Source organism: Cupressus sempervirens, chromosome 2 (assembly GCF_028749045.1).
Source record: "Cupressus sempervirens isolate cs-2001-9-10 chromosome 2, ASM2874904v1, whole genome shotgun sequence".
NCBI lineage: Eukaryota > Viridiplantae > Streptophyta > Pinopsida > Cupressales > Cupressaceae > Cupressus > Cupressus sempervirens.
This window is the reverse complement of record NC_143119.1, coordinates 246,942,861-246,969,581: the sequence shown is the minus strand read 5'-3', so window position 1 is coordinate 246,969,581 and position 26,721 is coordinate 246,942,861. Positions and strand designations below refer to the sequence as shown.

General features: G+C 37.3%; 1 protein-coding gene across 1 annotated transcript in view; it reads right to left on the bottom strand.

Moving 5' to 3' along the window:
• Nucleotides 1–10,944: 10,944 nt before the first annotated feature.
• LOC149571966 (KOW domain-containing protein) overlaps nt 10,945–26,721 on the bottom strand; it is a 102,316-nt gene continuing 86,539 nt past the window's right edge. Inside the window, exon 5 of the mRNA XM_089813351.1 lies at nt 10,945–11,360. Within this exon, the coding sequence (XP_089669477.1) occupies nt 11,278–11,360 (83 nt within the window). The 3' untranslated portion in view covers nt 10,945–11,277. The remainder of the gene's footprint in view (nt 11,361–26,721) is intronic.

Sequence of the window (26,721 nt, the reverse complement as noted above, 5' to 3'; positions counted from 1 at the left end):
ATATTTGAGAGGAACATCCAATAAGTGTTTACACTTTGGGGACTCTACTACTGATTTATAGGGCTATGTTGACTTAGATTTGGCAAGGGATATTGATACCAGGTGGAGTACTACAGGTTATGTATGTACTGTTGGTGGGGCAGCTAGAGCTGGGTTTCTAGGTTACATAAGGTTAATGCTTTATCCATTACAGACGTAGAGTATGTTGCTACTACAAAGGCAGCTAAGGAGATGATATGGCTTTAGTTCTTCTTGGAAGAATTGGGACACCCTCAGAGGGATAATTATTTTATTACAGATAGCCAAAGTGTCATTCATCTTGCAAAGAATTCAACCCTACATTCAAAGACAAAACACATTCAGTTGTGGTACCATTTCATTCGGTTAGTTTTTGATGATGGGCAATTAAAGCTAGACAAGATACATACAAATGACAATCCAGTGGATATGTTTACAAAGGTAGTGACAAGGGAGAAGCTAAATTCCTCTTCAGTTTCGGTTGGTCTTTTCGACTGAATAGAATAAAAGAATAGTGGAGTCCAAGGTGGTTTGATATTCTAGTGGGAGCTACAAGTTTAGTAGTGTTATGATCAGTCTCCAAGTGGGAGATTGTTGTGATGTGGAGCCTAATTAAACTCGAAGGTTTATACGATGTGGTTTTCTCCCCATATTATTTCTACCGGAGTTTGGGGGTAGTGCCCCCAAGATGGGGTCAAGGGACAATGCCTTGAAGCCAAAAATGCCCTTATATTGTAAAAGGCGTCAGCTATTACTTTTCTATTATTCTAGCCCTAATTTTGTAAATGGCAAAAGCTTGTATAAAAAGGCTTAGGGTTAGGGATTTCATTATGTGATGGTGATATTGTAGCTTCTTGCGGCGATATTGAGTTGTAAGGGATTATGGATTGTACTCAAGTTGTAATCACTAGATAATAATAATATTGGACTTGTTGTTAGTGGACGTAGCCCAGGGGATTGGATGAACCACGTTAAATCTTGGTGTCTTGTGTTCTCTTTTATGCGATCTACTATTTTATGGTATTGGTTATATTTGTATGTAACTATTGTTTTAGTCTGAGGTTAATCCTAACAAGATCTATTCAATGGAATACTTGTCCCATGAACCAATGGTTTGATGATGCCTATAAAACTTTCCACCGCTCCTTGCACTTGGCTTTTGATACTCATTCCCCTGTTTTCAGCAATTTACAACTCTCTTACAAATGCTTTCTTTGCCATAAGAAACAATTATTTATTGCTTCACAGGGCAGATCCCTCTGTGACACACTTATTCAGTATCCCAAGTTGTTTTCGCACATCATGTTCCCCGTCGTAGCCAACTCTAGTCCACCCCTGACCTTCGCCTCCTTGCCTCCCATGTCTCCACGTTGTATGGCATCTCAGATCAACTCGCTTCCCTTCCCAACCCACTCCCCCATTGTCACTTATTCTCCACCTCCAGCATTTATGAGGCCATCAGACTTATGAGATGCAACAGGGTGGCTGATGAGGAGAGTTTTCAAGCTAAGCTCTTTAAGCTTGGTACCATGATCCTAGGCCCTTATCTCTCTACACTCTTTAATAGAGTGGTTTGTTTTGGTTTTCTAGACTCATGGTTAAGATATGTTATTCACTCGATCCATAAGTTTGGGCTAGCCTCCAATCCCAGAAACTATAGGACCATCATGAGTGGGCATACATTTACCAAACTTTATGCTACAACATTGAATATTATTTTATCCAGTGAGCTTGACAGGAGGAATTTCAGGGCTAAGGGTCAAGCAGGATTCAAGGTAGACTACCAGACCATGGATCGTATCTTTACACTATGGGCTATTATCGAGGAGGCTCAGCACCACTCAAAGAAAGTCTACTTTTATTTTGTGGATTTTCGTAAGGCTTTTGATTACATCCCTAGAGAAATCCTTTTTGAAAGGTTGAGAGATATTGGTATTTCTAAGATCTTACTGACGGCTATCATGAGGTTATATGAGACAGTGATTGGCGAACTTAGGACCATAGAGGGCCTCTCTAACCCTATCCAGAGCACCATTGGGGTGAAGCAGGGCTATCTCCTCTCGCCCACATTGTTTGGGATCTACATTGATGAGCTTCAGGGCCTTCTCAGTGACTCCTCCCTTTCGGGTGATGGTTGTCATCTACACTAGGTATTGATCTCCATCCTCCTCTTTGTTGATGATGTGGTTCTTCTTGCCTCTTCTCCTCAGGGTCTTCAGAGGCTTTTGGATAGACTCGCATCTTTTTGCGACATGAGACAGTTGGTCATGAACCTTGAGAAGACTCATGTTATGGTCTTCAACGGTTTGAAGACCTCACATCTCCATTTTCACTTCCAAGGTCGAGAAGTTAAGATTACATCATCTTACACATTGCTTGGGGTTAAGTTTTCTGGATCTCGTTTCAGCTTGAGACCAACCATTCAGCCTCAGATCAATAAAGGGTTGGGTTCCCTTGCCATGCTCAAGAGACAGTGCTTTAAACACCACTTTCAGGACACTTCATCTAAGCTAGCCCTCCTAGATTCCTTAGTAAGACCCACAATGCTCTATGGTTCAGTGGTTTGGGGTCCTTCCCTTTTAGACTTGGATTGGACCATGATCGAGCATACCCAGACTCTGCTCCTCCATCGTATTATCAAATGTCATAGATCTACCCCCCAGAGTATTATTTTGGCTAAGTTTGGTGCTCACCCATTCAAGCTTGTAGCCATTTTTTACTTGATCTGGTTTCTCCACCATCTCTGTGGCTTTGCAGTTTTGTCTGAAGGCCAACGCTAATACCCTTACTTAGCCTACTACTCCTCAGTTGCTATTGTAGACTTTGATCCATCCACTAGAGCCCTCTATTGGTATGCTCAGGCCACTATCCTCCTAACTTTAGCTGGGATCAACATTGACCATCTCCCTCCCTACCAATTCTCATTAGACACTCCTGCTTATCTACTCCCCTCTTGGCAAGAGTTGAACGGGCATGTTAGACTTGATATTTATAGGCAATATATCATATGGACCTAGGTGGATCCTCCAGGGGGACTACGTCTGAGGATGGCTTTCTATGTCGAGCACTTCTTAGATATTCGGGATGGGATAATTGTACGCCCTAAGTATTTACACAGATACTGGACACACGCCTTGCGTATCTCCCTTGGCTCCTTCAAGGTGAGCTCGCACAAACTCCAAATCTAGGTCAATCACCAAATTGCTAGAGAGGATTGGGTGTGTAGACTTTGTACCTTAGCAGAGGCAGAATCTGAGATCCATTTCCTTTTCAGATGCCCCATATACTACAAGATTAGAGGGAGATTTTATTATCTGTTTAGAGATTGCAAATCCCTCTCAAATTTTTTTAGGTACACAAATCAACGTTGCATTGTGCTCCATCTCCATGAGCCCTTACAACTTCGTGACCATACTTTGCATCTATCATTTCCTAGGAGTCAGACCTAGGCACAACTTATTACGACCTTCTTCTCGCCCTTAACTCTGACTCAGGGTGTTTTACGACCATACAATTTCCCTAACACAAGACATTCTAGATCTGTCAGACCTCGTAGGGGATCTCTTCACCAACGACACTCCTTTGGTAGCACTCAATTTCATCATAGGGCCTCTGGTAGCCGCACAGATCAATCGTTGTTGAACTTTTCCCTTGTGAGGACAAACACCTAATCTTTTTCGTGATGTCTCTTGCTTTCTTCTTCTTTTGTTGTACTTGTTCTTTCCTGGACATCGTTTGGTGCTTTGTTTGTCTGCTTTCTTCTTGGTGTTAGCTTCCAGTCCCATAGACCCACGTTGTGGTCTTTTGTTGGACATTAATAAAATTATCTTATCTGTATAAGGACCCTCCAAAACAACAATTTGCGTAAGATTCACCATGTACTCAAAAAATGTGTATAACCTGTATGTGCACACACATTCTCATAATGCTTTACAATATAAACATCCAACATGCAAAGTATAATCTATCACAATTTGCATAGATATCATAAGATATCCATCATAATAGAAAATTACGTTATTGTAAGATCATCACCTTTGAATAACATCTGCAAATACAAGTGACATCATTTGGAAGTCGTCACTTCCTTAGATGTACATACCCATGGGGTAAGCCCATTAAAAACACAATTATGAGGTATATTCATGAATCACAATCCTCGTGACTGCTACAATTTATTGATTACTACAGAATCCATCTCAACATGGTTTACTCCCTCTGAATCAATATGAATGAGATTACAGAAGGTTGACTAAATCATATCCTCTATATGCTCCCTTTGTTTCAAGGTTGACTCTAATGAAATGTCAAGCTACCTCTGAATCTCATTCTCCCTCTTCCTGCAATAACATTCTCAAAGGAAAATATCAAGGCACATAGCTCATATAGAAATATTGATAAGAGATAATACTCAAGGATAATAAATAATTATGCATAATAATATAAGATCGTGCCAATATAATATAGATAAATGTATATGCTTTGACCATATATCTTCAATTTTCTATACATATAATATGATTTATATCTTCACCATATTATTTCCTTTATTAAGCTCCTTACATTTGTCTAAATCAAATTATATTTTATTTAATTCTTAATATTAATACTAATTAATATTATTCCCTCTTAGTGGAATAAGCCATATTAAGTTTTACCCCATTTAATTTTATTTTATTTCCTTACAAATCCCCTTAAGTCTCTTGTCTCAATAAATATAAATTGAATACTCTTATAAACACAATTACTCCCTCGGGATACCTCATCCACTTGCATAATGATATACTTACCGAACTTACTCGATGATGATGTGGGTCCTGATATCAATGTCCAATATGTTACAGAGTTCTTTCTCCTTACATGGTCAACATCAAGGTTCTTATTCCTTCCACACACATTGATGGTAATCCACTTGTTTTTTTATGTGATGCTTGACTTGGAGGATTCAATTTCTTAGGCACATTCTTCCCAAGTACGTGGGCCTGATCTCCATGTCAGGAGATTGTTGACTGATTAACAATTTCTTTTTCTCAGAAAATGGAATTGAAGGAGGCACATACATAGTTTGATTCCAACCAAATACTGATGCACTATCATCGTTCTAAACATGATGTCTAAATTAGACACTACGATCATTAAGTTGTATGCATTGCTAGGTGCTAAGAGGATAATTGTGTGCTGAAGGAAGCAGTGCAAGCAGGCAGGACCATACTTTGCACAAAAGTTAAATGTGACACTACGTTGGTATCCATTAATACGATGATGTAAAACGCAATCGAGTATTCCAAATGAGCGCATTAAACATGTCTACTTTGTGTACGATCAGACCTAAACCATTAATATACCACTGTGTCTGCAAATTGACGTCATATTTTTATTTCATAGCTTGATGGTATGCAATAGCTCCTTGTCATAAGGGCTTGACCCCATGGAAAAAACTCATTCCTTCCTTTCTTTGTTTATACATATCCTTTTCCTTGTTAGTATAAAACCATTTTTATATATTTTTCCTTCAATAAATATGACCTCTTTATGTTACCTGTGAATTCCAATCGGCAGCCTTAAACTTTCGAATTCATTAATTCATGACGACTTTACTATTAGTTAATTATTTTTCCTTTAATCTTTGGTAATAACTCTATTATCTTTACCACAATCATTGCCTTGATCCAATTGATATTACTTTTGCGAATATCCCAAATTCAATTTGAACCCTTTAGGAATCAGAAGCCTTCTACAGCACATATATGAAAGCACAATTAGTCTCAATGATGGTGGAAGATAATTGTTCTGGCTACATGAGTCTTTGAGAATAAGCAAGTGCATATAGTGCACTAAGTTTTATCGTGCCTCTAGAGAAAATCTTAAGACTTCAACTATGCGTTGATTTGTATGCAACGGATGTATCTCATCCAAATCATTGCCTTTTGTGTGTCATTGTTGTATCAAATTTCATTGGAAAAACACCAACACTCGATCATTCTATTTGTTTCATCCGATAATGAGAATCGATATTTTAGTTTATTTTTAGTGACATCATATAGTGATTTTTCAGAAATCTGGAAGACCTTGCACATATCCATTCACAGGAACCACTTTAGTGATCTCCAAAGAGCATAAAGAATCCATTTCTCCAATTGATTTTCCTTCCAACCTGGTTGTATCTTAACATGATCCCCAAGCCTATTCACAACTTTAGATCATTTATTCCTTCTTTCATTTTGTCCTAAGATCTCTTATCCCAGGAGTTCGTAGTGGCACCAATGCCATGTTATTTTTCTGAGGATCTGTTGTAAATGTACTAAGCACTGCCTTATTAGATATGTGTTTTCCATATGGCAGTGGCCTCTTATATATAATGAGAATAAGCCATCAAAAGAAAGGGACATGTCTATTCATTAATTAGATAATTAATATGATAAAAATTTAATCATAGTTGTATATATATATATATATATATATATATATATATATAATTCTGTCATCTAACAATAAACTTACATATGGGGAACACACACACACACACATATATCCAACTGAAGCTACCAAACATCAACAATCCTTTTATAAAATGATAACATGTTTACTGTTGGATCTAATATGCAGCATGTACATTATCTTAAACAAAAATTAGCAAAATCATTCTCTACGATGGATTTGGGTGCTGCAAAATAAATCCTTGGTACGAAAATACCCAAGGATAGGAAAAAAACACAAATTGACATTGTGCTAGTGTGATTACATATAAAAGGCGTCGAAAAGATTTTAGATGCAAGATGGAAAATCAGTTAATGCACCTTTTCTTAATCAATTTAAATTATCCAAAGAGATGAGCTCCAAGACACCAAAGAAGATGGATTGTATGTTTAAGGTTCCATAATCTTCAATAATTAGCAACTTAAAGTATGTCATAGTGTGTAGAAAGCAAGATATTGCACATGCAGTGGGAGTTGTAAGTATATGAATAATTGTAGAAAAGAGTAATAAATGTAGTCAAGTAAGTTTTCAAGTATTTGAGAGGCACAATAACTCATCCTTTATGTTTTGGAGGATCTCACTCCACTCTACGAGGCTATGTTGATTCAAGTTTAACATGAGATATGATAGATATGCTAGAAAGATTGTTGTGAGGTATATATTTATCATAGGAGGCAGTGCAGTCGGCTAGCTTTCAAGATTGCAAAAGGTTATTACTCTTTCAACAACAAAGGCAATATATATTAATGCTACGAAGGTAACTCCTCAACACGCTACTCCCAAACATCGCATTCCCAGGGCCCTCGCCACTACCCTGGTGGCTGAGAAGTTCATTGCCATCACTCTACCTCTCCATGGTGTGACTCGAAATGGCCACAGGCTGCTCCTGTTGTTCCTAGTTTGCCTGCGCCTACTACTAACCCCAAATGGTCATTCCCCCACCTGGACTTGGCAATTTTGTTGCCGCCAAAGGCAAAGGGAGAGGAAAACGATCAAACTGATGTTGTTGGTGATGATGGGTGAGCTCCTTTCAAGCCACTTTCCAACCCTATTGATACACGAGGGTTTCATAATGGATAGAACCACCTCCCCTGGCTGGCACTACTTTAGTCACCTGAGGGTTATTCTTAAGTTTTTTTTTTTTTTATGAATAGTTGTTGATGTTTCTGGCTCTATCGTTTGAACTCTTGCGAGGCAATCTTGTATCCCCCGGCCCCTTTTTTGTATGTAACTTTAATATTTAATTAATAGAGAAGGGACTATTCGTCAAAAAATAAGTGAACAATTGTTTCTCTAGTGGTTGTTTCGATGAACCATGTTAAATTTTTGTGTTTTTGTGTTTTTGTTTCTTCTTTCGACATTATCATAATATTGGTTACTACTCATATCTACCCTAAACCTTAACATGAGAGATATATAATGTTATACCAATGAATTGCAATAAATGATGATTAAGTGGATACATTGTACATACAAACATGAATGCAATTGTTAATTCATTTTCTTGAGCGATCGTGCAAAAACATAATTCCACAAGCCATGGAATTTTGGAGACTCCCTCAGAAACCTCCATTTGGCCATAGTAAAGCCAAGGATTAGCTACAAAAAAGGGCTAAAACCCTGCACATAAAGTGATTTACATTTGTAATGAAAATAGAGTGTTTGCCAAAATTGGGTGTAAAGTGGATTTTGTTAGTTTGTTAATGATTAGAATCATTGTATCACATTTTATGTTAATTGCATTATGGTTGTATTAAAGGGGTTGCATAAAGGTGATGTGATAAATATTTTTAGTGATAGAAAGCCAAGGCAATGTCTTCTTTAGGATAAGGAAACCTTGTTTTATATTTTTATATTATTATCCAGATGCAACATTTGAAAGTACATTTGGAGGCCTAAAAAGTCCAAGGTTATATTATTTGTCATTGTTGGATACCAACATGTAGTACATTGAAGCTAGGGGTAGGGTGATGCTATTTATCATTTTTGGATACCCATACGAGGCACTTTAAAGTTCAAGAAACCCAAATTACAAATGAGTGTAATCATTTAATCATGAAATCAAGGTTTAGAAACTTGATTGCAATTTCCCAATGCAAACTTGTGAAGCTTCTTATAGTGTTAGGTTTAAAGCCCAATACTACGAGAGATGGAAAACTCTTAACTTACAAATGGAGATGACCTTGAAATGCATGTCTAGAAGGCACAAGCTACAAAACGAAAATTATTTGTAGGGTTATCCCATGATTTTGCTAAGCTAAAATCAAGAATAACAATGTTCAATTCATTCTTTCACCTATGATTGTGCATGGAGCACAATCATTGTCTTCATCTTTACTATTTTTTTTCTACCACAAGCAAATTTCTATGTTAACATTTGTCTTCATTTGAGAGCATTGTAGATAGCAAGCTATTCACAATTTTTGCTTGACAAAAAACTATGTTATTTTTTAGATTAAGGTAAAAGCAGGTTTTGAAGGGGCCCCGAAACCCTTTACATCTAAGAGAAAGATAAACCATTAAGCACGACCAGGTTAAAAAGAAACCTGAAACCAGCAAAACAACTAAACCAGGTTAAACAGGGACCTGAGACCAACAGATGTGACCAGAAAAAACAACCAAAACAGTACTGGAACTTGGAAGGTCAACAGACTAGAATAGCAACCTGAAAAACCTCCCAGACCAGAAACCAACGAACCAGAAAAGCAACCAGTTCACCAACACAAAAAACCGGTCAACATAAGGAAACAAAGGATTTTCCTTTTGATATGAATTTTCCCTTACCAGACCGAAGGACCCTATCTAAAGGGGGGGTAGAAGAAAAAGACTTCTTCTTCCGCTTAACCGCGATCCAACCGTCCTCAATCTTCGCAACCTTAGCAACCCATGCCTCAGAAGACAGAGACCTAAAAAACTATGTTATTTAGTGCATGCTTCAACATGCATTTGATTACTCTGGGCCCAATCAAACTAGATTCTCCAATTTTCATTCTATTAGGGGATAGAAGTAAGAAAAAATGAATAGTGATCTTTTGCCAATTTATGCATCATTCAGAAAAGAAAATAGTGGTGAATTCACAAATTTCACAACAAAAGGGCTTAATATCGTAGATGTCTAACTTGACTTGAGAAAAGAAACTCTGGATCTTTCTCAAGTCAAACTACACAAAGAAACATGGTAGGGAATGGAGCTGCATATCAGGAGAATGCGGCACAAAGTACACATGAAATTTTACAACTATCATGTCGATTAAAGGGGGAATGTCACACTATCATATATAATCTTAGGTGTAGGCAAACTTGGTAGAATAAAATTCTATATTTTATCTCCTACACACTACATACACTACAAAATGCACTTAAGAAGTAGTGTCTATCACATTTTGAAGGGAATGGAATTTTCATGGTATACGTTTTTCATGTCTAATTTTTCATCTATTTTATTTTGTTAATCTTTATTCTTCATTTCATTCCTAGAGCTACAGACTCTTTTGACCTTCTAATTTTGAGAAGCCAAAAACATAATTGTTTCCATGTGATAACAGGATTTGATGAACGACCATTCACTAGTATTCTGACGTCTAACTTATCCCAAACCCTTGTATGCATTTTACTTCATGGGGTGAGAACTAACATGCATACGAGTTCTTTGGGCTACATTAAGAATGTTGGTGCATTGAAAGACAGTTGCCAAGTTTTGCATAAGAAAGACTTGCATGCAGGCTAAAGTGTGATACAAAAGAAATGTGCCTGACCAGCAAGGTCTATGCAAGACTCTTTACAAAGTTGCACTAAGAACACTCAAAATTTCCTAGACAAAATAAAAACATGCAAGTGCAAATTGATCTTCCATGAGAACACACTGGTGCACAAAACACATACACGAGTTAAGCATGTGTGCAAACGAACTGCCACAATAAGGATATGCATGATTAACGAGTACACCCATGAAGCTACAAACACATTTTCAGTTAATGCAAGCTTGTGCCAACCCAAGGATGTTCATATCACTTCCAGTGCTAAAAATAGAACATGCAAGTGTAAATTGATCTTGCATGTGAACGAACTACCAAAACAAAACACATGCACAAGTTGAGCATGCGTTTAAACAAACTTGCACAATACAGAGCATGCATGAGCTAAGCCTACACCCAAGGAGCTACAAAAACATTTTCAGACAGTGCAAGATTGTGCCAAACAAGAATGCTCCTACATCACCTCCAGTGCAAGCTACTTATAACTTCAGCTGGAACAATATTATAAGAAGCTAAACCTTGACATGTTATGATGGGAATGTTAACTACTGCCAACATTGAAATTCTCCTATTGTATGTCACCAGAAAAGAAATTTATTTTGAAACAGATTATATTGTAATGAATAAGATATTTAAATATATCTGGTAGTTGACTCCAGTATAAGTTGGGCAATAAAAAAACGATCGATAAAAGTTACCAAAATAAAGCATTTCTTAAATTAATAAAACTGGCATTAACTTGCAACAGTGCCTACAACATAAGAGAAAAGAAGAATGCATTCACATTCCATTTCCTTTATAGGAGTGCTCTCTTTAGCTTGATGTTGATTGTATTATTGATTGAAAAGCATGTAGAAATGTTCAAGACTAGAGAGCCCAAATCAAAAAGTATATAAGGAAAGCTTATATGTGTAGCTTCCAACAATTGTTCTAAAGCAGACGATTATCACACACTAGATAAAGACCATTTAACAATGCATACAACTGACTGCATTTATGTCAACATGTACATAGGCTCAGTTACTACTTAGAGCTCTGGAAGTCCTCTTCCACCCTCTGCATCATATGTTCTTTCGAGAACATCCTCTGCAATTGTATCTTTTGGACCCACTGCAACAAGAATATATATGAGAACCGGAGTACAAATAGAGGTTTAAGAAAAAGTAATCAAGATTATAATCCTACTTTGAAAATGTCTTACTTTAATTGGCTCCACTCCATATTATGGATACTGAACACCAAAATATCATAAAACAGGAAGCTTGGTGTCAAGCTGCACTTCATATAGAGTAATGAATCCAAAAAATGCTTAATAATAATTATTTAATAAATGTTAAATACCGTGCCCATAGCATGCAAAAGTGGAAAATAGGAAATCATGTGGATTGCATATTAGATGTAATAAAGACAACACTAACTACTGTTAAATGTGTTTCTAACTACTGTTAAATGTTTTTCATGCATGTTTCGTTATCATGAACTTCTTCAGCAGTGCCTTTCAACAGTAAAGCTTGATATCATGCTCTGAAGCTTGTAATCTAGTGAATGAAACTTGCCCATTTGAATTCAGCAATTTTTTTGTTACTAAGCCGAAATCGCTGCTAAAATCTGGAAATACAAGGAACTTGATGATTCTTTGTAGTCCAAACCTAGAGAATCTCTGTGGACTGTTCTGGGATGACTTGCACTGCCATAAACCTCCTTAGACATTGCATCAATCGTGGCATGTATACATTTAGGTCCAGATACATGCATTACTTGAGGGAATGATTTTTCTTTCTTTGTTGAAAATGTTTTAAAGTGACAACAATATCTGTAATACTATTTTCTTTTAGAAATGGTCCTTCCTTTCAGTTTCTATATCTTCTCCCCTGCTCACGAAAGAGTATTTTATGTCCTTAGATTTTCCTGTTTATATAGCATGTAGTTGAAAGACATGGACTCGTCAATAAATAGGTGACCGACAACAAGGCTAACTTACAAGAAACTAGACTTGAAAGTTTCCCTCCACAATTTACAAGGGTGGCATCCTCAAATGATGAAACATTTTCAGAAAATCAGTAATTGGGAGGCGTACGAAGAAGGAGGTGTGTACAGAAGGGCAATGAGCCATGGCAGCAAGGAAGAATGAAAAGCATGGGGGTTGAGTTTGCATATGTTTGCCAAAACGTAAGAAAAGCAAAATTCTGGACAAACCTCAAAATAGGAAATGATAGTCTACAAGCAAAATGGAGAAACCAAGAGTTGCTCAGAAAAGCCGAATAAGCAAGGAAACTAATTGTAACAATTGCCTGTTTTATTTGCCACTGAATGTACCATATGGGGGAAAGAATGTGACTTCGCTCAGTGAAAGTGTGGAAACTTTGGAAGCTCAGAGTCTTCTCCAAATAATTCTCCCAAGATATGCATGGCATACAGCCCATAAGGAATGTCATAAACCCAAAAGTGCGGATGAAACACAATATGCAAACCCCAAAAATAAAATTGTACTTGCTAGATAAAGATCATGCACTAGAGCAAATTTGCAAGACTGAATTTTAGAAAGCAATGCATTAAAATAAGTCCCTATTTCTAGGAAAATTCATTCCAGGTTAGATATCATGCAAGGAAGATAATGAAAACCATGTATAAATCTTCCATTCATTTTGGTTCTATAACCCATGCAATGAAATTCTTAGAAATACTTCTTTGCACGAATCAAAATAGCCTAGAAAAAATGCATTGAAAACCTTCAATCTTCTGATTTTAATACCATTAAACATGACGAAGTAGTTACGACCATAGCATAGAAATTCTTTGATTAACATGCAGACTCACAATTGCTGAGTCAGTAGTGAAAATTATTTACAAAAATATGACAATCTGCACATAAAACACTAAAAATGCTACATTTTTAAACACCACCTCTACAGGATTGGAACCTAATGACATATTAAGAGCAGATTGCATTTGTTTGTAACTGATATTGTGAGGTTCTAAGTGACCGTGGACTTGGTTGACAAATTTATATACTACATTTGAAAGCCGTGTAGCAGTTTTTCAGTTTTTAGCTTTTATGTTTACTTTTCTATTATTCTGCTGTTAGGGTTACATATTTTTATTTCAGATTTTCTGTTATTTTCTTTTAGCTACTGAGGTTTATGATGTTTTATGTTTGAATTTTTTGTTTTTCTTTTCTACTGGAGGTATTTTTCCTTTATTTGGATAGAAAGATGGCATACGCAAGCAAGCAACAGAAGTAGTTGCAACTGCAAGGCTAGGACCCCACTTGGAAGTACTGCACACTAGATACACGGATAGGAACAGCGGTGGGTTAAATTCTGGACTGCATATGAGAAGGGGTGTCGAACACTTCAAAATTTGCCATGCACAAATCATTATCCAAGATATGCAGCTAGGCAACACAGTGGACCATGAGGTCATAAGAGAGATAAAGGCTCTAATTACCTCTCATGAGGAGAAGAAAACAGAATAAGGGGCAATTGAGGCAATGGCAGTTGTAATGAGTTCCCTTACATTGGCCCACAACCACAACTCTTATATTTAACAATGAGAAGTGAAAACACACATAGTCGGCCCTCACAATCTACGGCACAAGGTTTCTTCATTCCTCATAACACTCTACAAAGAGCCCTGCAGGCTCACTCTGTAGCTATGCTGAAGGATTGCTTCTTTTTGTTTTTTTGGGATATATATGTTTTTTTTGTGATTTTTCAGAATAGATGAATGCTAAACTTAATTGCAAGAAACTGATGATAATTCACACCAATTTTATTTTGCAATTGAACAATAACTAGTATTTACAATGCTCACACAAACATGCATTAAACTTAATTTCATCAAAGCACTTGGAATTGGAAGCTGACATTGGGAATTTGAGCAATGATATGTTGCAGCTGAATGTATAATCTTGTGCCAGTAATCAGATTGCAGCCCTTGGTGAAGGATGCTGCCAGCAGTTTGGACGCCGCTCTGATAACCTAGCCGCAGCTTACAGAAAAGCCATGCCACCTTGCATAAATGGTAGACACTGCTACAGAAGTATAAATTGCAGCATATATAACTCCCAACTGACACCACTCCTCATGGAATTATCCAGAGAACTCCGACGCTAATGAAAAGCCCTCCAATTTCTAAACGCAACAGTATAGAATCAAAGAATCACAGCAACAACGCCTCCAGTTCAGATGCATTTGCAGATCAGAGAAAAAGTACAATTCATTGGCATCGAGTCCAACTCAAAGTGCAGAAAAAATGAGGAAATCTAAATTCCTCCAAATGCTCACGCCAAATGCTAGGACGCCAAACACTAGGACACCAAAATTCATAAATCAATTTGCAATAATGATGATTCAATCCATAAGGAGGAATCCTTTTATAATGTTTTAAAGCTCAAAGATTCACCAATACACAAGACACCACTTAGTGTCTTGGTCACACTTTTCACTAATAAGGCTTCATCTTCACACCATCAAATTAGAATAAAGATTTATGTGTTATTCATTAAGTTGGGCTTAATAAATGACTTACAATATGCAATTCATTAATGGAACCCAATCAAGCATTGATGAAGCGAGGACTCAAGGTGCCACAACTGCACTGCCACAAAATAGAAACTTTGCTCATCTGACTAACTATAAATAGAAAGTCACTCCATTGAGACCCTCAAATCTAAGTTTCATCTCACGAGGGTCGCAACGATGAATTGACTATGTCAAACTACTATGACCTACTAAACTAGGGACATTACAATCCTCCCTCCCCAAGATTGCTTGTCCCCAAGCAATCGCAATCTTGGGTGTTGAAGTATATCCTCAAGTTCCCAAATGGTGGTGCTTGTCCCCAAGCAATCACAATCTTGGGTGTTTAAGTATATCCTCAAGTTCCCAAATGGCATCCTCATCAGGAAGACCCTGCTACTTCACCAAAAACTTTATGATGATTCATCGGCACAAGTACCTCTCCCTAGTATCCAGTATAGCCTTGAGGATCAACTCTAACCTCCCCTCATCATCCAATGGGAGTAAAGCAAAAGATGGGACAACATTGTCCACCTAGCGCATTTTTGAGACACAATACATGAAATACATTATCATTATGCACTCTTCTATCCTCTAGCAAATCAAGCTCATAGGCTACCACACCCATGCATCTAACCACACGGAAGTGACCATAGTAGCAAGGTTTAAGCTTCTCAACTTCACCCTTCTTGACAGATGATTGCCTATAAGGCTACAACATTAGATACACCATGTCACCTACCTGGAAAGAGCGAGCACTCCTCTACTAATCAGCATATTGCTTTTGCTGATTCTAAGCCTTCTAAATATTGTCTCACAGAGTTCTCATAACATCTTGGCTTTCCTGCAATAAGTCTCCTACACTAGGTACCCTACTGTCACTAAATAACAAATCCATAAAGCTCAAGGGATTGTATATGTACAAGGCTCTAAAAGGGGATATCTGAATAGACATATGGTGAGTGAGATTATAACAATACTCGCACAAGTTCAGTGTTGTGCCAACACATAGTCCGTAGATAGCCCTCCACCCATTCATTAAGAATCTCAAGAAAACCATGAGTTTGAGGGCGGTGACTCATGCTCAAGGTAAACTTTGTCCCGCACAATCTGAACAACTCCTGTGTAACAATCTCAGTTTGACCATTATCTTGAGGGTGGTAACTCATGCTCGAGGTCAACTTTGTCCCACACAATTTGAACAACTCCTACAAGAAGTAACCCATAAACCAGCTACAACTGTCACTCACAATGCTTTGGTGTAAACCATGCAACCTGAAAACCTCTCGAATTAACTCAATTACCTATGTCATTGAGAATGCTGAGGTGATAGAAAGAAATATCCATATTTGGTGAGGCGATCACCACCACTACGAAGATAGAATCTCTACCTTGGGCTTTTGGCAAGCTCACAATAAAGTCCATAGATAAACACTCCCACTTCTTCTTAGGAATAGGAAGTGGCTTAAGTAAACCGGTTGGATAAGTACACTCAGGTTTGTTCTACTGACAAATAGAGCACACTTTGACATATTGATCAATGTCTGACTTTAGGCCCTTCCATGTAAATCTCTATAGGTCTTAAAGAACCCGGGATATCTAGCCAATGGAGAATCATGAAAGGCTCAACACACAATTTGCCTGACACTCAATCCTAGAACCACAAAATCCCCCACTTGTAAATGATCAGCTCATTTACAAGAGTGTACATGTTGTCCTAAATACTACCATCAACAATACTAATTGGCCATTGATCCTTGGCATACTCAACAATGATCAAGTGTCTCCAATCCTAAGATATGTCTGTAATAACACGCAAGTGGGGTCTTTGTGAAAGGGTGTCAGCAACTACATTTGTATACCCTTAATATAGGAAATATCAAAATCATATGACTTAAGTTTGTTGACCCACTTCTGTTGCCTCTCATTAAGATCCCATTATCCAAGGAAATGTTTCAGGCTACTATAGTCAGTTTTGATGCAAACTTTACTACCAAGGATTGCCTGAACTTGGCCAAAGCATGCATAATGGCCAACATCTCCTTATTATACACACTAAAAGATCTCTCAGGATCCTTGAGCTTTCTGCTCCCACATGCAATAGGATGGCAATCCTATGAAAGAATTGTACCAATGCCCTCACTTGAGGCATCATAGTGCAACTCAAATGGCCTTGAGAAATCGAGCAATGCTAACATTGGGTATGATGTCATAATCTACTTGAACTTCTCAAATCATTCCTATGCCTAAGAGGTCCACTCAAAAGCACCCTTACGGGTCGAATTAGTAAGGGGAGCTGCATGACAAGAGAAACTTGCCACAAATCTGTGATAGAATGCACAAAACCCAATAAAACCTCTAAGTTGTGTCAAGTTCTCCAGTGTAGGCCAATCTAAATAGCACAGACATTATCAAGATCCATGTGAACTCCCTCTATACTGATAATATGCCAAGAATAAACTCTGTCATACCCAAGGCACATTTGGACTCCTTGGCATACCAAGAAGCCCTGTCCAGAATGCCCAACACTGTATCCAAGTGTGTCACATGATCATCTCATGTCTTATTGTATACAAGTATATCGTCAAAGAAAACTAGGACAACCCTCCCCAGCTGACTATGGAAGACTCTTTTCATGGTAGACTAGAATGTCATTGGGGGCATTAGTCAAATCAAATGGCATGACTAAGAACTCAAAGTGACCATAGTACACCTAAATGTTGTCTTCTCCACATCTTACTCTCTGACTCTATCTGATGATACCCAAATCTCAAATCAATCTTCGAGTAGCATGCCCTACGTAGCTCATCTAGAAGCTCGTCAATGTGTGGGATGAGATACCAGTTCTTAATAGTCCTTTTGTTCAACATCAACTAAAGAATGCACATCACGAGTACCATCATTTTTCTTCACCAAAACAATTGACGCAGCAAAAGGGGACTTACTCGACCTAATATGTACCATAGCAAGCAGCTCTCGAATAGTCTTCTCTACCTCATCTTTTAGTCGCTTAAGGTGTCAGTAAGGAGTGGCCATAACGGGCTTAGTGCCTCCTCTAGCTCATCGATGTGCTCTGTGCCTCTATCAGGTGGCATGTCAAGTGGTAAGTCACTAAACACTTAAGAGTAAGTGTTTAGTTCTACGTCGTATATCAAGTTGGTAGGCTGGTTTTTCCATCTCATCAAACGCAGGCAACATCCTACACTTTGTTGCCCAATCAACTATATCATGCTCAACAAGATGCTGCATACATCTAATAGAAATCAAATTCAGATTGTTATTCGTAATAGCCTTAAGAATGTGAGTTTTACCATCCTTAAGGAACCTCACCTCCATCTTTTTGGTACTAGGATAAATGTCCTCTATGGTGTGTAACAAGCTCTTACCAAGAACAACATCAATACTACCCATGTCCACCACATAAAAATCTACCTTAGATGCGTAAATATTCAGCTTCATAGGAAGCTCAGTAATCATTTAATTACACTTAAGAATGTAACCATCCACCACCTGCACTCTAAGGCCCTCAAACTCCTCTATCTTAATTCCCCTCTTGGAGACCAACTATGAATCAATAAAATTGTGAATAGCACTTGTATCAAGAAGAGTGATAACACGCTGCCCTACCAAGAGACCATGTAATATGAATTAACCTTACTTTCTCATGCTAGAAAGGTATACAACCTTAAGAATAGCATCATCAATAACTTCATCACTATTACCCCCTCCCTCGTGTCTCTCTTGTTCATTATTAGCAGGCTGTTCTGAAAAATCAGAACTCTCTTCCTCATCATAAAACCACTCCATCATCTTGTTTTTACCCTTAGGCTTCAAAGGGCAATCATGCTTATCATCATATTGACCCCTACAATAAAAACAAAGTTTCATCTTCCTTAGATCGTTAAGGGTCTCTTGATCTAAAGGGGTGACCATAGGTCTCTTAGAATCTAATCAATCATCCTTCTTACGGGTTGCCTTATTGTCATATGATGAGATAGAAGGTTTGGAAGCAAATGGAGAAGACATCTCTAAATTCCTTGCCTTTTTCATAACTTCTTGCGAGGTAGGTGGATCCAAGGACTTAACCCACCTAAGAGGCTCAAGTAGTCCCTCCGCAAATACATAACTCGTCTCCTCTCTGAATGTCATAAACCATCACACATAAGCTTTGAAACTCATTGCTGAATGCCTCAAGACCCTTTGTCTATCTCAACTGTGTCAGCTCACAAAAATAAGTCTCCAGGTCTTTCTTGTCAAATCTCTCTACTGGTCATCAACAAACTCCTCCAAGGATACTATCTGATCATGGTGAAGTGATACTAACCATGGTACCACCAATCATGGGCTATCCCATCCAAGTGTAACACAGCAAAGCGAATGGCATCCTCCTCAGTCATGGAATGGAAAGTAAGATATATCTTGAGCTTGTGTACCCTAGCTCACACTGTAACCTTCCCACAACCATCAAAGTGAGTCAAGGTCATTGTTGATGTCAGATTGTACCACTACATAACATATAGCAATTGAATACTTGATACGGAATATCAAACACTCAATCCCTCTCTTGAAAAGTAAATACTCATGAAGACATGAGAAAAACTCCAATGTTCCTTACACCTGTGGATACTAACTCAATTATATTAATGTGATTTGCTAGTTAATCACGTAGGCAGGCTTACATTATTCATTCAAGGATGTTGGACTGTTGTTGTGATGATGATGAAATCTAGCTTTGTAATGGATATGAGTACCAAATGATGTTGATAGTGATGATGGAGGGTATGTCCACCAACAATGCTCTGATTTCCTAAGTTTCTCCAAGAATGAAATCCAACTACTGAATTACTTGTTGCTTTACCTCTACTCCTATGAATGGAAAGATTAGCAAATGGATGGGGATCAAATCTAATGAAAGCTTACCAATGGCTCTACCTCCATAGATCCAATGATTTAAGGGAAAAAAACTAGATTACCATGCAAGATTTCCTAACCAACCGCTAGGATGCTCGTGGCCTAGTTTACAAATCCCTATCAAACATCCACTAATATCACCATACAACTATCCATCTACTCTTACTCTTAACAACTTTTTTGAAATGAAATCTACTTTAACAACTTCAATGAAATTTAACTCTAACTATTGGAAGTAGAAACCATGCAATAACACCAAGTGTTCTTAATCACCATGCAAGTCACAATAACGATAAAGAAGCAATTTTGGTATTATCTTAAGCAACAATTTTCTTCAACCCTTTACAAATGAGAGCAAATGGCCTTATATAAGGGCCAAAATGACAACCAATGGTAGAGATGAAGAGGCAAAATCAACGATCTAGATCAAATCCTAGAAATTGCCACCCCATCAACTAATGAGAAGATGCCATCTCATCAATGGACCAATGAAAGAAAAGAAAAAATGGCAACCAATGAGAAGGCACCAAAATGGTAGCCAATCAAGATTAGACAACTATCCTACCCAAGAAGTAGGAGAATTTGCCACTTGAGCTTACATCAAATGATCTTCTAATATAATTCTACCCTTTTCTTTCATCTTTTTAGCCAAAGCAATGAACTTGGCTAGCCTGTAGTTGACTTCATGGGAGGGCAAAGCATGTGCTTCATCTTGAGCTCAGTTAAATTCATCATGTCGCTCGCTGCTTGCAATGTCTTCTCATGATCCTTCTCATACTCTTTCGCATATTCAATAAAGGCATTGAGGGAGGCAAGGGTGCCCAAATCCTTCTTCTTGATGGCAACCTTCCCCAACTCATCCAATCTCGACCCGAACTCTGTCTTATTGACGTTCTCCTCTTTGATATCCACAAAATCAAATGCAACCCCAACATCGCTCATCATGGTTGAAATGGAAGTGTCAATGCCTGGGCTATGCTGTGCAATCTCGTTCTGTATTTCTTCAAGTATCCTCAATCTGATAGTCAAGGCAATAAACCAAGACTCCACCGTACTCATTCCTCCTTCATCTACTAATTTGGTTCTCTCCAAATATCTCTCCGATAGCTCAATAAATGCATGTAGCCTAGGAATGGCTAAGTCCTTGACTAGAAGGAAATCCTTCCACTCCCCTTCAAATGTTGTAAATTTGTCTCTAATAGCCACCAATGACTTGAATGTCAAGATAAAGGAAGGCAAGAAATTTCGTCCATCTTGAATTATATCATGGATCCAATCTTTGACTTCTGCAACTGAGCCGATATCTCTTCTATATTGCTCCCATTGTCTTGTTGAAGAGCTCCCTAATGCAACTATTGGATAGGCTGGCAATCTCTCCCATACTTGTTTTCGGCCTCCAACTTTACAATCCTCTTGTTTGCCTTCCTCAAGCTTTCTCTAATTGAAACCATGCCTTCGTGGATCTGCTCACATTCCATATCATCTATGATTCTTCCCAAGTTATGCTCTACTATCTCATACTCCTGAGCTACAATTTCATCAACTGCCTTGCTAACCTTTGGTATAGCAATCTAAACTTTTCGATGACCCTCATCATCGCTCTCGATCACCTTTGCCACCATTTTTGCAGTTTGTTTATGTTTCTCGCTATCTTCCTTTTCCACTAACCCTTGAATATCTTCAACTGTCCGGAGAGTCACCACCTCACCTCTTGGCATAAGCATTTTCCTTAACCATAGTGGTGTAGTGCATCTCCCCAGATTTGGATTTGGTTCAACTAGCAAAGCATCACCAACAGCCTCAGGCGCCTAGCTTATTTCCTCAATATCATTGACCTATCCTCTTCTTCGCTAGTGATTGTCACATCATCTCCATGTTGGTTCTCTAAAAGAGGAGAGTACTTGGTACTATTGTTGTAACCACTTGATTCCAAATCAGAGCTCACCTCTACCGCGGCCCCTTGTCCACTTGTATTATCCTCTTGGCCTCTAGCCTCAATTATGCTCTCCCTTGACAATGTCGCATTCTGTCTCTTTGCTAGAGGTTCCTGATATTCTTTACTTTTCTCAACCTCCAAATTACTTTTCTTACTCTTAATTGCTCTTGGTTGTTGGCTATTGCCTTCACCTTTCTATCTGACTAACTTTGCTGGACCTTCTTCCTCTGGTTTCATCTTCTCATAAGTGAGGCATACTTTCTGACTTTGTAATTGCCTTCACTTCTCATTGTACCATGACTCAGTGTGTAGATCAACTATCCTTGTAACTGCCTCTAAGGATCCTGATGATCATCCCAATCCATTGGACCCAATTATGTTCCATCCACTGTATCATAATCTTCTCTTAGCACGACAAGCTAGCCCAATTCATTGATCAGGCTAAAAAGATGATTGGCTACCATTTTGGTGCCTTCTCATTGGTTGCCATTTTTTCCTTTTTTTCCATTGGTCCATTGATGAGGTGGTATCTTCTCATTAGCCGATGGGGTAGCAACCCTAATTAGGGTTTCTAGGATTTGATCTTGTTGATTTTATTAGGATCTGTTGCAAATGTAATTGCATTGCCTTATTGGTATATGTTTTCCAAATGCATTCATTCTATTTGTATGAGGAATAAACCGATAAGAGACATGTCCCTTCATGGGACATGTCTATTAATATAATTAATATTTTAGTAACTTAATCAAAGTTATATATATATATATATATAATTTTATTAACTTTTCTCTAATCTCATACGTTTATCCTACTAAAGCTACCAAAACATCAACACTACCTCTTAGCTAGGGAGGATAAACACGAGTAAATAACAATTTTAAGGATATCTCAGAAGATTTTCATCATTTGGTAGGACATTTAATATCATAAGTATTGGCCTTCAGAATATCAACATATGATAATCACCAAATACTCTAAGTAAGAGTCTCCAGAATATCAACACTTGATATTCACCATGTATTCAATAAGGTAATGGTATGTATAACATCAACATATGTTATTCACCATTATAATATCATATTTGAGTATTGGTCTACAGAATATCAACGTATGATATTCACCAAATACTTGAGTAATGGTCTTCAAAGTATCAACACTTGAAACTCACCATGTACTCAATAAGGTAATGGTATACAGAATATTAGCATATGATATTCACCATTTTGATATCATATTTGAGTATTGGTCTACAAAATATCAACGTATGATATTCACCAAATACTCTTTGAGTAGTAGTTTCCAGAATGAGATGAAAGATATTCACCAAGTACTGTGACCAATGGCCTTCAAAATATCAAGTCGTATGATATTCACCACGTACTCTATGTAATGGCCTCTAGAACATCAAATTTGCATAACATTCACCATATACTCAAAATGTTTATAAGGTATGTGCACACACATTCTCATGATGCTACCATATAAACATCCATCATGCAAGGTATAATCTATCATGATCTTCATAGACATCATAAGATATCCATCATAATAGAGAATTTAAATTATTGTAAGATCATCACCTTTCAATAACTTTTGTAGCTTCAAGTGATGATCATTTGGAAGTCGTCACTTCCTCATGATGTACACAGGGGGTAGGCCCATTAATCTCTAACATGGTTTACTTTCTCTGAATCAATATGACCAAGATCATCAAATGTTGATTGAATCACATTCTCCATCTCCCTCTCTTTCAAAGGTCCCTTTAATGAAATATCAATCTCCCTCTAAATCTCAATCTTTCTTTGAACATAACTTTTCAAAGTTCCTTGTTCAATGTTACTTTTGATGAAGTGTTAGACTCCATCTGAATCTAGTATCTATCATCATTGTCCTGCAAGAACATTCTCAAAAAAAAGATCAAGGCACATATCTTTTTATAGTCATAAAATTACCTTGAGTAATTATTCTCAATAATAATATATTAAAATTATTCAAATGAATAAATAAAACATATCGTATTTGTGTACCAACCAATAATAGAATTCCACAGTAATATTATTTGAATAAATTTCAGTTCAAATGATAAAAAATATAATACTTAATAAATAAAGTAAGTTGAGAATTTTCATGTTTCCTAAATTACATATACTCTAAACATGAATATTCAATATGCATTATAATTAGGAAGTACATTAGTAATAGTACAATATTACTAAATAAAACATAGCCATAACCATATGTTTCATTTAATTAAAAAACTTACCTTCTCACCATGGCCAAACATAGTGATATCCCATTGTCTATATATATGTGCTCAAGCTATAATGTTTCTGTCGCTAAAGAAAAAATGGTATTTTGCAATGTAGATGTTGAGTAGTGTTACCAATTATTAGATACATAGCTTCAAAAAAATTCTCACAATGAGCATGGCATCTCCTTTAGGACAATGGGGTTCGCAACCAATGATTGACGATATATGGATATCAAATATACTCTTAACATGCACTCTGAACATTATTTTAACCAATATATTTCTCCGCCAATAAAAGTCTTATAATTTTCTTGCCCTTGTCCTACAACCCATGGACTACAAAATTCATTATTGTAGCCGAACATATGCTAGGGGCAAGCTACCCCAATGACAGATGTCTGTTCTCCAATCCCATTTATGTTGCAAACCATGATTTCGCTCTACCAAAAGTTTCAACTGCACTCTTGGTCTATTTTGGCAACTTGCACTATCGTCGTGGGTCATATTTGTTCGATCCAATTACTATGGGTACATATATTATGCTTTCCACATCTTGTATTTCCCACTAAGTGGTTTGACCCGATTCGAGCTTGTGTGTGATAATTTCTTTGTCCTTCATTAGCGCTTCACTTCTTTTGATGTCGTTCTCCAATCTTCGTTGTCTATCATTGTGCCACTGTAATGTCCTGGTAACAAATATAGCCCCCGATCTATGTTAATATATAAAATTTCATATCAATCCTTCAAAATACAACCTATGAGTAGATTTCCATCGTAGAAGAATGACATAGCATTGTAACTTATGCTTGTAAAATTGACTGTCATAACATTGGCAAATGTCCGAGTGGCCAATACTTCTATCTTATCATTGTTCAAGTTCATTGTCTTGAGGTCTCTCGTCAAAATAATTTATATGAATTATATGTTCTCATATGCTGTTTACATTTGCAACTAGGCTGTGATACCATGTTAATTTCTTGGGATTTGCTACAAATGTAATTGCATTCCCTTATTGGTATATGTTTTCCAAATGCATTCATCTCTATTTGTATGAGGAATAAACCGATAAGAGACATGTCCCTTCAGGGGACATGTCTATTAATATAATTAATATATTAGTAACTTAATCAAAGTTATATATATATATATATATATATATATATATATAATTTTACTAACTTTTCTCTGATCTCACAAGTTTATCCTACTAAAGCTACCAAAACATCAACAGATTTGGATCATTGATTTTGCCTCTTAATCTCTACTGTTGGTTGTAATTTTAGCCCCTATATAAGGCCATTTGTTTTCAATTGTAAAGGGTTGAAGAAAATTGTTGCTTAAGATAAATATCAAAATTGCTTCTTTACCATTGTTGTGACTTGCATGGTGATTAAGAACACTTGGTGTTATTACATGGTTTCTACTTCCAATAGTTAAGAGTTAAATTTCATTGAAGTTGTTAAAGTAGATTTCATTTCAAGAAAGTTGATAAGAGTAAGAGTAGATGGATAGTTGTATGGTGATATTAGTGGATGTTTGATAGGGATTTGTAAACTAGGCCACTAGCATCCTAGTGGCTGGTTAGGAAGCCTTGCATGGTAATCTAGTCTTTTTCCCTTGAATCATTGCATCTATGGAGGTAGAGCTGCTGGTAAGCTTTCATCAGATTCGATCCCCGTCCATTTGCTAATCTTTCCATTCATAGGAGTAGACGTAAAGCAACAAGTAGTTCAGTAGTTGGATTTCATTCTTGGAGAAAGTTAGAAAATCAGAGCATTACTGGTGGACATACCCTCCATCATCACCATCAACATCATTTGGCACTCATATACGTCACAAAGCTAGATTTCGTCATCATCACAGCAAAAGACCAACATCCTTGAATGAATAACGTAAGCCCACCTACGTGATTAATTAGCAAATCACATTAATATAACTGAGTTAGTATCCAAGTATTCAATTGCTATATGTTACGTAGTGATACAAAACTGACATTAACAGTCATCTTGTTGGTTGCCTGCTTCAAATCACTCGGTCTAGGCCTCTATCTAATTTCAGGCCTACCTCTAGCGTGTTCCCTCTTTTGTAATCTGTCAAAATTTAGGTTCTGCTTAATAGCCTGTGGTAAAGCATCCCACTGAACATTATGAGTCACCACATCATCATCAAATGGTGCAGTCTCAGTCTTAGTACAGCCACATCCAACTCAGGTCTCAAAAAGGTAGGTAGTTACAGCATATCATGTGTACTTGTCTGCCCAACTGTATCATGAGCTCTCGACTTATGAGAGTTAACTAAAATACTCTTGGTACCTCTATCCCTGCTTTGTCCTCTAGGGAGAGAAATGCGATGCAAAGTCTTAGATAATTGCTGCAGAACATCAGCAACATGGTTTTGGCCATGTGCAAGATCTCTCACTGTCTCCCTAGCCTCCCTACCAATATCAAAACCTGTACCAGCATCCCTGTAATTACCAGAACCACCAGCATCTCTGTCACCTATACTGCTAAACCGTATTTCCTGCTCTCCCTCACCTAGTGGTAAAGTCCTCCCGCTGCTAGTGTAATGAACCGTTGTGTTATAATGAACCCAATTCCCTGTAGGCTAGCAAGAAATCGCTCTGATACCACTATAAAGTGCCCTGTTGGCTCATTCTGTAGCTATGACAAAGAACTTTCTTTTTTAAGTTTTGTAATTTTTTTTTTTTGGAATATATATGTTTTTCTTGTAATTTCCAAAATAGATTAATGCTAAACTTAATAGCAAGAAACTGATGATAATTCACACCAACTCTATTTTGCAATTGAACAATAACAAGTATTTACAATGCTCACACAACCATGCATTAAACTT